Below are 14649 nucleotides of genomic sequence, written 5' to 3'. Positions count from 1 at the left end.
TCTGATCAATTTTAGTTACTCAACTTTAGTTTACTCTTTCCTACACATGGACTGACTGAAGCATAATGCAAATAGGACATTATATGGCTTTGTCCCCCCTCTTCCAGAACTACAATAAGTTTAGGTGAACAACCATGTTTCAATATGCCTGCAGCTGCCCTGTATTGTGCCTAGGGAGATGTTCAAAGCTTTAAGTACTTGCACTAGATTAGGAGTATCAGCATTAAAGGGGCTAAACAGACTATGCTCAATATTTTAATTTCTTTTTAAATTTGAAAACTGTATGCAACTCTTACAGTTATGAACCATCTTGTGTTGGCCCACAGTATAACTTACCAAAATACTTAGGACTGTGTGGTTCTAACATAACAAAAATAAAAAGATTATTGTTATTGGGATGTCAAGGCACCACTTCATTCGCACAGATGAGCAAATGTAAAAATAGTTGAAACATAACAGTTTAAAACATTAAATGACATATTTCTAGCCTATTTATACTGTAGATGTATTTGAAGTACAATTGTGTGTAACCATAAATTGGGCAACAATAAGTTGCAAAAAAAATCTCTGATTAAAGAATTTCTTAAATGCAAGTAATCATACAACACAATACAGCTCTTGGAAAAAAATATTAATAAAGTAGCAGAATCATAGATGCAAATGCACATTAAAAAGCGGCATACAAAAATTTTATTTCAAAATGTGAAACATTCAAAGGCTTTTCCTCCCTAAACATGCAAATATCCATACTTTGCAAAAAAAAAAAAAAAAAATCTCAACACCACAAATTGATAAATACCATCTCACCAGAAAATTGTACAATTTTACTGTACATGCAGTCATGGCATTTAAATACATGTGATCACAAAACCGACTTGTTTCAGCTGGCTTGTTAGTGAGAGATCAGTCACAATTTTCCACAAATATGCAAACCTCCACAGAGAGAAATAAACAACATAACTAATGGAATGGTTAATTATTAAAGAACTAAAGTTTGCTTTGACTTAACATTAAAATCTGACACTTAAAAAAGGCTGTTTTATTTAAAAATCTCTATACAAATAAACCATTAACATAAATATGATCTTATTCAAAATATTAAGATATATAGTCTACAATGATCAAAAATGGAGTTAGGTATGGGAAGAGGCCTTTTTGTCTAAATTTCTACATGGGCGCATACAGGTGTTCTTGCAATGACAATGAGTTCAGATACTTTAAGGCTTTTTCTTTATACAACTGTAACTGTTCTCTGGAAATGCTTCCTACTTCCGCTAGGTGGCATGCAAAACTGCAACTGTAGGACAAAATGGTTTGTCCCACAAAAAAAAAAAAGGCAAATTCTTATAAATTTGTTTTGTCTCATCCTATCTATTCCGTCTTCCAAGCAGTAGCAAAACACATTGTTCTGTTTTCTAATAGATTTTTTTTCTAATTAGTTTATTATTTCATATTCTTTAAACAAGAGCTAATGTAGTTGCATAAATAACTGAAAAATGTTTGTTTTTCCTCTAATTCTCCATGTGAGCCTCAGTACAGTAGTTTCTAATCCACTTAGTCCAAAAGAATGTTCTCGACTATTTTTCTACAGCAGTTATAGTGTGGCAGCATTAGGAACATGATAAAAATCAGTTTTCCTTTGTAAGGCACAGAGTCTTATAATTTCCTTGCTGTCAGATATTTGCACAGACTGCAGGGATATTCAGTTCATATTTAATAATCCAAAAAATCCTATGTTCTGACAACAATGTGCTAATTTTGTCCAGTCTCCAACCCTGTGCATATTTTGTAGCTGCTCCGCTTGAATCTACAAAGGTCTAAAACAGAAAAGAAAGTGAGTCTGTTGTCATAGAGAGTAATTAAAATGGCTGAGAGACACAACAGTGATTATTACCTCTCATCGCCGTGGTCCTCTTCCAGCCAGGCCACTATTTTTCCCTCCCAGCCTGGAACAATTGCTCCATCCAGGAACACCTGGAGAAAAACCGAAACATTTCATCCTGCTGAAATGCTCAATCTCAGTCTCATCTAAATTCAGCTGGTTTCCAGTTAAACTCCCTACAATATTTAGCAAACTAAACTTTAGTGATAAAAGGTTTAGGTTATTATAAAAAATATTTTAAAACTTAACACATCTTTATGAGGGGTGCCAATACATGCAGCCACCATCATTAGTAAACGGTGGCCCACTGTTGTCCTGTTTTTATCTTTCTCTCCGTCTTAGACTTACCTCCTCTTTTACAGTGCCAAACTCTGGGTCCAGAGCCTTGAAGTGGTACCTGTAGTTTCCCTCTCGATCAACAGCCTCCTTAACATCCTTCAGAGTTACTTCACCCAGCCTGCATAATGCATGTCAAGAAAAAGAATTCATTTTTTCTTGTTTTTTATGACATTTTGAATCATTTTGCGTATTGTATGTTCTATTTGTACTGCATTCACAGGATCAGTTGTATTGACGAATGGTACACAGAAGCTATATTTTCTTACTTAGCATTAAAGAAAACATATATTTCATTGTAAACAAACAAAGACACAAACCTCTTGGGAATATTGATCATGGAGGGTGTTGGGGATTTTCCAGTAAAGTAAAGGATTTTTGTAGAAGAAGGAGAACCATTCTGTGACTGACAACTCTCTGCAGCAAACAGCAGTTTCAGTTAGAGAAAAGTTTTAAGGTAGAAATGTTTCGTCACAATCACAATTTGTGACTCTACAGAGTAGAGATTCTTACGGAAGGAGGTCCAAGAGTCCAAATCTGTGTGCTGACCTTTCCGTCTCGGTGATTTCCCTCTGCCCTACAGATGGAAAGAAAAAAATATTCGTAGTGTAATTAAATCGCTCTCAAAAACATTATTTTTTTCACGGTGCATAATAATGCATTGAACAATGACATTGTGTTAGATTTTACTGTGTATTTTCTATAAACGGCTGTATTGTGTATTTTCCAGGGACAAAGTGCCATTTTATAGCACAATCATGTAACTGTGGTGGCTTCGGTCGTTATGAAAAGGCTTCATATATGAAAAATAACAAAAAAATAATAATATGAAAGCAGTCCACAAACTTCCAGCTGGATGTCTGTTTTTCTGAGAGGTCATTAATGAAGCTATTATATGTCATCCTGCTGGAATATTGCATTTAACCCCAATTTCAACCATTTGACCCAGACAGTTACTCGCAGATTAACAACTGAAGCTGAAGTCTTCTATGAATTGGAAACTGTTCCAACACTAGCATAGCTTTCCACAGTGGATTAAAGTTTGAATTACTATTGACTAAAAGAGTGACAACTGTCCACACAGATAAGCCAAATGCCATTAGGTGAAGAGAATTTTGGTCAAGATGAGGCTTTAACCTACTAACAATATGCCTACTGTTCAACATGGCAGTGGTACCATAATGTCCAGGGCTTGTTCAGCAGTGGATTTTAGCTGAGAAAGGTGGATCGAATAACAAGACAGGAAGTTCACTCATAAATTTTTCAAAATCGCCTCAATTTGACAGCTAGATATTGAAAACATGGATAATTTGGTGATCCAACAGGACGACGATCCCAAACGCACATCGAAAGTGGTTTTGGAATGGAAGAAGCGGGCCAACATTATGCTTCTGGAAGGGCACCAAACTCAACCCTACTGGAAATGGACCGTGTTTAAAAGCTTAAAAGAGTGTAAACAAATATGCATCTATATGTAAACCTTTTACCAGAAATGTACTTTTCTAATATTGTTTCCTAAACCAGGACATTTGTTTGAAGATGTGATACCCTGTGAGTATTCACAACATGCAGTCTGTCGATGAGTGACACTATTCCCTGCTCCAGGGTGTCTAGTGTATGGTGCTGCGGGTCGTGGTCTCTGAAGTTGTTCCGCAGGCTCCTCAGCGCGTCTCTGAGCAGCTGGACCTCCTCCGCTTGCTGGCAGAGCAAAACCAAAACACACTTTCAGCCCAGTGAAAATGCACCATGAACCCATCTCGGACAGATCACTTTGTCTTTGCACATCATGCAAGTTGAGCCATTCGTGAGTGTTTCTATGTCACATGCAATTCATATTTCAGAAAAAAAAAAGTGACAATTAGCAACATTCATCTGAGCAATAGAGTGTGTGTTGGGGATTTTCTCTCTAACTGGTTGAGGCTATCCAGTCCAAAACATTCATAAGTTTGTGCTTACCACCTGAGGCAGATTAGAGCAGCAGATTCTCCCTCTCCCCGTTCCATGTTAAGATTTCTTATTTGATTGTAAGATGTAAAAACATGTGTGGCTCACAGAACAAAATTTTGATATGAGATGGGCAATAGGACCATGTCAACCTTAATATGACATAAATGATATATACAGTAAATCTATTCAGTATTCAGCTGATAGAAAGAGAAATAATACTTACACCTGACACCGAAGGAGTTGGGTTTCCAGAGTAAGAATATCCATTGTTTTCTGTGCTGACTGGAATCTGATAAAGAAAAAAAAACATAGCTGTAGGTAGAAGGGGTGTGTTCTTCATGGCAGCAAAAAAAGAAGAAGAAAAAAAAAACACCCAGCAAAACACAGAAACAGCGTTACCTCTTGCAGATTTCTACTCATTAGCTCCTGTAGCATGTCATTTTTATGCTCCAACTCTCTCTGTGCTTCAGCCTATAAAGAAAGTCACATGACCAAAAGTTGGGAACATTTCATGTATGAAGATTGCCCATAAATAACTCGCTGGTGTCTCCCCGTTCATTGTTTCACAGATGTTGGCATGTCTAAAACCTGTCATACAGTTCTAAAGAGGAAGAAATCAAATGCATTTTTGAGAAACATCAAGCTTTAACAACTTTATGACGTCCCTCATGCATAACTCTACTCTAAAAATCTCAGGATGAAAGTTCAAAGCCCTACCAGTGACCCTCAAGCCATTATGCATGATTCATTACTACTTTTGCTGAGAAACTTGTAACATTTGTAGCAGGGTGTTATAATGTCTGAATTATTAAAGTAGTTCACTTCACCCCTCAATCCAGTAAATTAACTTACCTGGAGTTTTTGGCTTTCTTCTAGCTTGTGTTTGAACTGTTGGAGTAACCTGTCCTTCTGGCCGACATCCTTCTGCTTCCCAGCCACATAGAGAAGACATATTAGATTCTTTATTCAACTCAAACTCATTTGATGTTGACAAGCAAGATTAATTAAACAAAATGAATTGTATTGAAGCCTGTCACCTTGCATTCACCCCACAGCCTGTTGCATTCCTCCAGCTTCCACTTCAGTTCTGCCTACAGCACAACATTACAGAAAAGGAGAATTACTTCTAAACAATCTTCATAAATACCATTTTGGAAACAATTTTAGGTGCAGTGTTTTAATGATTTTCCATGATCACAATTAAGAAAAGGGAGAAGAATTTTTTAAGAGAAGCCTGAATGTATTTCCTACGTGGTGGATGTTGAGTTCATCTTTCGTCATGCTGGCTCGGAGAAGTTCCTGCTTCATCTGCAGTATAGATGCTTCCTGAGTGCACAGCCTCTGCTGTTGGGCTTCCTGCACAATAAGAACCAAACACAAAGTCAAGACCTGAATCGGAAAATTATTTAAAACATAAAAAAATGCTGCTTCGACTCACCTTAACTGCCTGCAGGTTTCTGATCTCCTGCTTACAGAGCAACAGCTCTCTCTAACACGAGGAGCAAAGAACATAAGGCATTAAACATTAATGCCAGAGTGCAGTCTGTAGTTACAAAAATCTTGTTCCTAACAGAAGAAACAAATAAAATATTAGCATAAAAAAGATAACGTATTGTGTACCTTCAGCTCTGTGACCTCCTCCATACTCTGATCCAAACGGCTGCGAGTGACTATCTGGAAGAGAAAAAGGTGTGTGAGAACTACAACAGAGGGAGAATAAAAGGAAACTGATATCCGTGTCGCTCTGTGACATACACAAGCACGCGCATACTCAAATGGCTCAGGAAAAAGTAATGTGATCTGCAGCGAGCACAAAAAACCTCAAGAGATTCAGAATAGAGACCGAAAAGAGTCAGACAAACAGAAAATCAAATCAACAGTTAAAAAAATACAAATAAATCAAGTAAACTAAAACCTACCAGCTGTTGTTCAGTATTGACTGGCTCCAATGTCAAAGACACGTCCTGTTCATCCTCAGGGAGAGAGCCATGCAGCAACAGAGACTGGAAAAACACCCACAGTCTAACATGTGACACCAATTTGTACTTTGCGGTGAAGCCACTCACCCATTAGCTGACAAACTATCCTTTATTTGAAGTGAAGTTAAGTTTGTGCAAAATATACAAAAACCAAGCAAATGAAACAAAAAACAGCTAAAGATGAAGGTCTTACAATTAGGTTTCAGACATGACATTTTTTGTTTCACTTCCAGTAAAACAAAAAATTTTTTTGTTTTTTGTTTTACTATGTTTGAATCTCCTCATAAAGCCAACCAGATTAATTGGCACCTCTGGTAAAGGTGTGCTGAAGAAATTAAAATAATTCCATCTTTTAATGCAGAGGCACAATTTCACCATTACATAAAAATCCAGGTAGTATTTTTTTATAGTCTACATATCAAATTAGTTAAATGGCTTAAAGCTAAAGGGAAGGATTCAGATGTCTATTTCTCTTAGATTTTGGCCTCCAGAATAGACAAGGCACCATGTTTCTCTTGCCATCACAGACTGGTAGAAAACTGCTGCAACGAGCTGCACCTTAGGACGTCCAAAACCTCCATAGCAACAATGGATGACCACTGGTTGTATGGCAGTAAAAGAAGAAAAAATAAACCACTTTCTGTTCTACCATCATAATATAAACCTGCAGAGCCGAGGCCGTAACTAGAACGGTGTGATTTCGTCACATGAGAGTAAAATTAAGCTTTTCAGCAAAAAACTCTCCAGGTGGGTTCGGCTTCAAACAAAAGATATATAAAAGAAAATATTATGCCCATTGTTCAGAATGGTAAACAATGGGTATACAACAATATAGCCATTGTTGTATACCCATATACAACAATGGGTATATGATGCTTTGGAAGAGTGCATGACATCATGATCACTTAGGAATAATATAATAATTTAAATAATAATTGAAAGTGTTAAAAACAGTTTTTTTGCAACACGTTTTTCCCCTTCATGACATAAATTACCTTCATTGTGAGATTTAGCTACTGCAATAAAAGATCGATAAATCTTAAGAAATGTTACACATTCTTGCAGTTCTATGATTACAGTGTGAAATTATTGGATAAGAGCTGCGTTATTAAATCAAGAATTGTGTAGAAACGTATCAAATCAGAGGGAAAAAAAACAGATAGACTATTGAGGTATATAAACAACTGTTAACTATTATTCTCAACAGGCTTAAACATCTCATCGTCAATGTGGAAACAAGTTAGTTTCAGCTAATGCAAAAGAGTAAATCAACATAACTTTAGTACTAATTGACACCTTTATCATGATAACAATAAAATCCTCCTCATCTTTTAATACTGTTAAAAGAAGGGAATGTTATCGCCTCATCCTCGTCGCCATACCTGTAGGGCAGACACCATCTTCCGTGTCTCTTGAACCTCCTTCTCCAAGGTTTCACTCAGAGAATCCTCCAGTGCCATCTGTACTACAGCATTAGATGACTCCACTACGAGCACACGTATAAATGAGTTACACAAGCCAAGTGAATGTGTTTTGATGCTCACTGTAGGCTCGACAGGCCGTACCGCTGCTCTCCTGCTCCTGCTGCAGGCTGTCATGCGCCTGTCGGTCAGAGTTGCTGCTCTGCTGACTTCTTGGTGACGGCAGTGGAGTGACGGAGCTGAGGCTCACGAGAGACAAAAAACATTAATTAATCTATCTATTGGTAAATGTTTCATTGGCCAAATGAATTGGCAGTATCCGAGTCTATCCCCAGTGGTGGAATTTTCTGATTTTGTAACTTATTTCTGCTTAATTTGGCAGGCGGTCACAGGTTTAGCATCGGCGCCCTAACCAGTCCAACTTCTCTGGACCCCTTTTGGTGCATGTGGACCACTTGATAGTGAAATATTCAAGGAGAATCAATTGTGAAAACAGTAAGTAACCCATCAACACAGCAACTATAAGGACAAAATAATAAGCTGTAGTCAAATTCAATGCGATATTCAGAGAGAAGGGGCTTTAATCATGTTTGTGATGTGCATATTTTCACCGATGCCAAAGGCAATTCTGTTAGCTTTTAGCCAGAGGATTGAAAAACCGTACCAATCAATGCAGAACAAACCTGACAAAATATGCCTACAGGCAAACTGAATGTTGTGAAAGCAGTCTAGAACACCACTCTGTGTTACAGTCTGCATTTTCAAATTAATAAGGCATGTCACAAACCAGACTCTATCAGTATTGCAAATGCAATATAAAAAAACAAGTTAGTAGTCATTTTGCATGTTATATTGTGTTCTTTGATTGCAGTCAGTTTGCATAAATATAATTTTTTTTTGCTGAAAGATATATTTTATAAATGAGGGGACGTAAGAGCAGAAAGAGACAAACCATACAGAAAAGAGCATAACATGGAAAAGCCACAGGCACTAGTTAAACTCAATCTTATCTGAGTTAAAGTTGCTTAAAATTTTGAAAGTCAAAGAGCCTCTGTGTCTCGGCTTACCATTTAATCTGGGTTCCCCCCATAGTGGGCTGCAGACAGTCCGGCCAGCACAAAACTCTTCACTCCTTTCCTCTGTTTTAGCCCTTAGGATCTTGAGAAACTCATGACAATTTCTGTATCTGTATGCTGTCAAGCCCCGCCCCCCTGCCCTCCAGATAGCCAAGGGTTACCAAGGCAACCGATACAGTTGGTATTGCGCAGTATCTCCCTGTTAACCTAAACATCTAATAAAGGATTGTTATAGTGAGTCTGAGATGGTCTCTAAGAAGGCAGCAAGCTTGGAATAAATGCACTGGTTTTCACCCGTTATTTTCACGACGGGTAAAACGCTGGAAAACAAAACTTCACACCAGCATGTGACTGCAGAAAATAAAGACAAATCATTTCTTTTTCTCAAGTATCAGTCCTGTGGTTAGCTCAGATGTCTCTGAGGAAACGCACACAAATCTAACCAAGATGAAAGCTTAGGGGACAAAGACAAAAGTCATATGCCCCGTCAGACACACACACACACACACACACACCCCCCACACCCACACCCACACACACACACACACACACACATACACACAGACAATAATGAACCACATAACATGCTGTGAGGTTAGGGTCTGAAAAGTGACAAATATGGAAAATAAAAAGTAACTGTGAGCAAAGGTAAAACAAACAAAAGATATGTATTTTTAAGTAGCACAAAGTTCTTTAAAACAGGAGCCATGTTTGTTAACTTCAATCAAATCAGCCTCTACACTTTTCTAAGTCACAAAGAAACTAAATATATTCTTTTGATGGGTTTAGGCTGTTGTTGCTCACATCTGCAAGATTTGCTCACAACTATGTTTAATCTCATTCAATAATTCTGTGTCAAAGACTACAGCAAATAAAATTCTATTTTTATTTTTCTGTTAAATCCAAGAACTGTTTTGCCTCAATGCACTTCAGATAATTTTAATGTTTCTTATAAAAAAATGTTTTAATGACAATTAATTGCTTAACATGAGAAATAGCATTTGAGGTCAATCATTCTTATTTAGCCCTGTAGTTGACTGGGATTGAAATACTTCAAAATAATTTAGGACTTTCACTTTGAAAATAATTTCAGTCGATACAGCTAAAATCCTTTTCCTACTACAAGCTAGATATGACTGCATTTTTATGATAGTGCAGGTACAACAACTACCTGATTGCTGCCAGAACTTTTGTTTTACTTAACTATAATTTTTGTCACAAGTAGTTATTTAGACTGTTTTAAATTGCAGTCAGACCATTAGTCCCCTACAAAGAGCTTTTCATTCCCTGGATACGGTGCTTGACTGTTACGTTTCCTACTTCTCTCAACACAAAATGAAGTAAAGAAAAATTCATTGCTTATTGTGACGAATTTATCGTGACATCATCCATGGTTGTTTTAATCAAATGAGAAATGGGAATGACTACAGAGTGGAACATTGTTTCTTAGAAGAGTAATTTGATTTTATGCTGAAGCAAATTACCTGCTGAGTTGAGGATTCTCCTGCTCATCTGTGACTCCTCTTTCATACTGCTGGACCAGGGCACGAACACATATGCTCCTTTCTCCATCTAACCCCCAGCCACTAGAAGACGACACGCAAAATAAAAATAATCCAATTACGTGTAAGGACTGTCTGATTCATCATCTATAAATAAGAAAGATGAGCCTCGGCTCAAATGGAGGATAATCAATTGATATTATTTGTTTGTCCATTAGAGGTCAGCAAATCCTTTGAGGCTGTTGCTCTGAGACCCAGTAGATCTGTATCTGGATGGTTTAGATGAGTAAAGCCAAAGTAGGTGTAGGCTCAAACAGACCAGGATAAACAACAAATTATGGCAAACTAATTACAGGGTAGTTTTTTTTTGCTCACCAGTTAGAGTTAAAATGCTCTAACTGGTGATCTAAAAAAAAAAAAAATAGCTGATTTTGAATGATCATAATTGAGAAATTATAAAATGATTCAGAAAGGATGCATTTGCAACTTCAGCTACTTAAGCTGTTTATATAAAGACACCAGGTAAGTCAAGGCCACTTTACAGAACGTTGACAAAAAACTAAACGTGACCAATGAAAAATGTTATAAGAGAAAATAGGCCCTTTTTTGTGTCTACTTTGGTGTCAGACATTTTTATGTTGGTCATAGTCACATTATAATCATTTGATAATCATTACTGGCTATAGATTATTTTTATAATAATCTACAGCTGAAGACAGACAGGCTGAAGACAGAAGGTCAAGTTCATCAGACCTCAAATCGAAATTAAGACTAATGTACAGATTCGCAAGATTTAAGTTATAGTGATCCAAAAGCAACTAAGGTACATTAAGGCATTCCTAAAAGTTTCTCTTTACAATGTGGGATTATCTTACAGTCAACAACACTGGCATACCTGTTGATGCGTGCGAAACGTATTGGCAGTGAGGCGTCCAGGCGGGCAGATGCCAGAGCAGCAGCAGCCCCTTGAGCCAAAGCAACCGTGGAGAGAGGATTGTGGGTTGTGTTTCCTCTAGTTAAGCTCCTCCCACCTAAAGCTGCAGCCCTCTGACTGGCTGAAGGTTTGAAATGGGCTGCCAGAGCCAGAATAATCCTCATGATGGACTTCAGGTTCCCATCGACGATGTCTAAAAACCCAAAACAAAGCCTGTGATGCAGATAAAAAGTGTTTCTGTTTTTCTTTTATGCTATTAAATGGTCTCCTTACAAAAAGCCTGGTCAAAAGATACAGTTTCAGTCTCAGTGGGGAGACCAAGCAGAATAACTTATCAGAGAAATTAGTTTTTGTTCACCACATTCCACCAGCACAATACAGCAATAACAGCTTTTCTATTATTGCCCAAAGATAGGAGACCAAGTGTGTGTGTAGAACAAAGCAGAAAGAAGACAGACATGGTGAGATAATCTTATAATGGCATGTCTATGACTGAAACTGACAGTCAGTGAGGTTAGATATATAGAAACAACAGCTGTGTAAAAAACATAGTGTAAAAATAATTACTTGTCTTTTACCTTTTGCAGATATGCGTGGCATGCGTATGTTTCTAGAGGAAATGAACTTTAAGACTTCCTCCACATTCTTTCTGCTTTCCTCTTTGTTCAGTGAAGGTGTGTAGACTCCCTGTAGAACCTCACCAGCTGCCATAATAAAAAAAGCACAGATAAAAAACATTAGGGACTTTATGTTGAGGGATGTGATCATGTCCCAATCAAAACTTCCTTCTCACACAATCCAAGTGACTGAAAAGGCATTTGCCAAATGTGAATCCCATTCTGACAATTCAATAAAAACATAAGACAACCAAAAGGAAAAAAAAGAGTGCACTCTGTGACCTTGAAAAGAGAGTAGCTTAAAAATGCAGCAAAACAGCACACTACCTTCCTTCTCGTCAATTTTTCTTGACAGCAACAGACATTTTGTCCACACAGGAGTTTTTGCAGGACAGCCTTAAGCTTCTAAAAATATACTGCTCAAAAAAATAAAGGGAACACTTTTAAGTGTTAAACACCTGTTCACATGTTCCCTTTATTTTTTTGAGCAGTGTATATCTGACTCATTGCTGCAGTGTTTGGTAAACTAACACCTTGTTTCTGCTGCTGATGTTTTCATGTGAAGTAGTCTGTGAAATGCTAAGCTACAGGTCTCAAACTCCAGATACTGGAGATACTGGAGATCAGGAAGTGGATGACTGAAGATAGTGTCATCCACTTCAGCAGTCACGGTAATGGCCATTTACTGGATTTTATTTGATTGTCTTAAGTCCAAAAACTTGTGACGTTTGCAAAAGCGGATCTATTTTTTCAATTAGACAAAACTTCAAAATCTCTAAACAAAGAAAAACTTTAAAGCCTGAAAGGCACTCAGATTTTATGAGCTCAACAAATGTTTTTGGACCATAATAAATGAACTATTTGAGCAGCAAATACCATGTGCTTTTCGAAAAACGGTTGCAAATTGCAGCACAGGTGTATGCTTGTCTGGACATATAAAACAAAAAGCTTGAGCTTAATTAGAAATTATGATTCTGACCATTTAAGAATGACATAAGCAGACATTTTTGGGACCACTATACTTAGATTTACATTTTCTAAACTGTTTTGCTCATCTCATAGATTCACTGAACATTACATCATATTAGACAGATCCAACCAAAAACAATGATGGGTTTTGCTGAAGCTTTTCCCCAATTGAGTTACTTCAACATGTGGTACTGTATATCAGCACATGTGTGAATCTGTGTACATTTACCAACAATCTCTATGAGTTGAACAAGCACAACGCCATCCTGCAGATCACGCCGGAGGTCTCCAATGGGCTGTAGGCCCAGCTTCCTCTTCAGCTGAGAGTTCACCCAGGAAACATATGCTGCCAGCTGCTGCTGCAAGTCAGCAATCAGATGCACACATCCAACACACCACAGATAGACACATACACACAGATGCAGGGCTTAGTGATTGGGGCCACATGAAGCTCAGACAAATAAGAGCCTTTGTTGCTTATGTTAGGACAGAGCAGAGGGAGGGCGCTGGGGAGGAAGGTCAGCCTATTGTCCCAATAATTTCAATTTTGCTTTCGCTCCTGCAGTTCCCTTATTTAAAGTTTTACTCCTGATTTAAATATTCCTTCAACACATCAGCTTTAACAAATTTGATCGTTACTGATGCTTCATGTGACAGCTCATTGTCATCAGGATGCATCACAAACAAGGCACACATTTTACACACAGCAGAGGTAATTTCAGGTTTGGCTTCCTGTGTTATTGAGCTTCCTTAGCTAAAGTAAGATTGAAGAGCTCCAGTAAGGATATACCCTAACAACTACATATTATACATTTAGAATCATTGATGACTTTATCAATACTTTATTACCAAGTCTCGTATCAACTTTTTTTTGGGTTGGAAGAAAACATTTACACTCGCGATGTTACTCGCATGTACAAGATTGACATATCTAAAAAAAAAAAAAAAAACTTATTTTAATTGTTCGTATATAGGAAAGCGCACGCGCTTTTAAGCTTTGAAAATGTAAGCAACGTCCGCTTGCTAATTGGCTCAGCAAATTTACCAAACACAGAGTCAGCAACGCTGGGTTACCTCATTGTAGCCCCCATGAAGAACCTCATCCAGAAAACTTCCTCTTGAGAGTGAAGCGATCATCTTTTAACTAGAAACTCCATTTAAAGACGGCTAACCAGCTAACTGTCGCAGCACTAGCCTGAACAACGGGCGGACCCCCGTAACTAACCACTGCCGGACTCAAACAAACGTCAGTTGAGCCAGACAATTGATGGCTCCGAGCAGGCTGCCGTTACTCTGGACAGCAGACCTGCCATCAAGTCCGCCATGGTAACAGCGACCACGTCCGGTGACGTTTCACAATAAAACACTTGGCCGACCGGAATTCATATTTTGAATTTATTTACCAAAATACAGGGAAAATTTACGCCCCCTTTTAGAGGAAGATTGGCACCTACTGTACATCTAGATAGCCAATGCAAATTCTTGGGTATTTTATGCACAGAATGTATGAAATAAGCAAAAGGATGTGTTTAGTGAGATTTAATTAATCAAATATTGCACAAGAAAGATAAAGAGTTGTGAAAACTCTTTATCTTTCTACTATTTCTAAAATAGTAGAAATTTTGACAGATTTCTATTTTTTTCTTTTTTTTCTCTCGCAAATGTCAGATCATCCAAAAATATTTTATTGTACATGGAAAACATGAGGAAGTTAAAAAAAAATTATGAAAGCCAACTTGTCCTTCATGAAAAAGTAACTGCCTCCTATTAACCGTTTTTGCATTAACCACTTACATCAAGCTCGTCTGATATTAATTTACCTAAGGAAAATCACAAAAAATCAGTTTGCTTAATTGTGTTATGCTTTTATTTATCAAATACCAATGAAGCAGGTATTCAGTTGGCTCATTTCTATCTTATCTCAAAATAGGGTGTGGTCAAAAACAAATAAATATGCAAGGGAGCAAATATTTTTAAAAGCACAGT

General features: G+C 37.5%; 1 protein-coding gene across 3 annotated transcripts; it reads right to left on the bottom strand.

The window, feature by feature from the left end:
* Positions 1–663: 663 nt before the first annotated feature.
* Positions 664–13980, bottom strand: LOC102217780 (dixin-like). 3 transcript variants are annotated; one of them, XM_014471320.2, is made up of 21 exons: positions 13738–13980; positions 12893–13022; positions 11656–11781; positions 11039–11270; positions 10126–10227; positions 7710–7810; positions 7527–7630; positions 6085–6168; positions 5786–5839; positions 5604–5654; positions 5417–5521; positions 5203–5256; positions 5018–5092; positions 4565–4636; positions 4389–4454; positions 3767–3916; positions 2732–2795; positions 2539–2635; positions 2231–2339; positions 1895–1974; positions 664–1817 (listed from the first exon to the last, which is right to left on the bottom strand). In XM_014471320.2, the coding sequence occupies exons 1-21, from the start codon at positions 13798–13800 to the stop codon at positions 1808–1810; spliced, it is 1929 nt and encodes a 642-aa protein (XP_014326806.1). In that variant the 5' UTR covers positions 13801–13980; the 3' UTR covers positions 664–1807. The 3 variants fall into 3 exon arrangements, with proteins under 3 accessions (XP_014326806.1, XP_023198573.1, XP_023198574.1); XM_023342805.1 differs by having other exon boundaries at positions 5018–5089; XM_023342806.1 differs by having other exon boundaries at positions 7710–7804.
* Between the last annotated feature and the right edge of the window lie 669 nt (positions 13981–14649).

This window comes from Xiphophorus maculatus, chromosome 11 (genome assembly GCF_002775205.1).
Source record: "Xiphophorus maculatus strain JP 163 A chromosome 11, X_maculatus-5.0-male, whole genome shotgun sequence".
NCBI lineage: Eukaryota > Metazoa > Chordata > Actinopteri > Cyprinodontiformes > Poeciliidae > Xiphophorus > Xiphophorus maculatus.
This window is presented reverse-complemented; position numbering and strand designations above follow the sequence as displayed.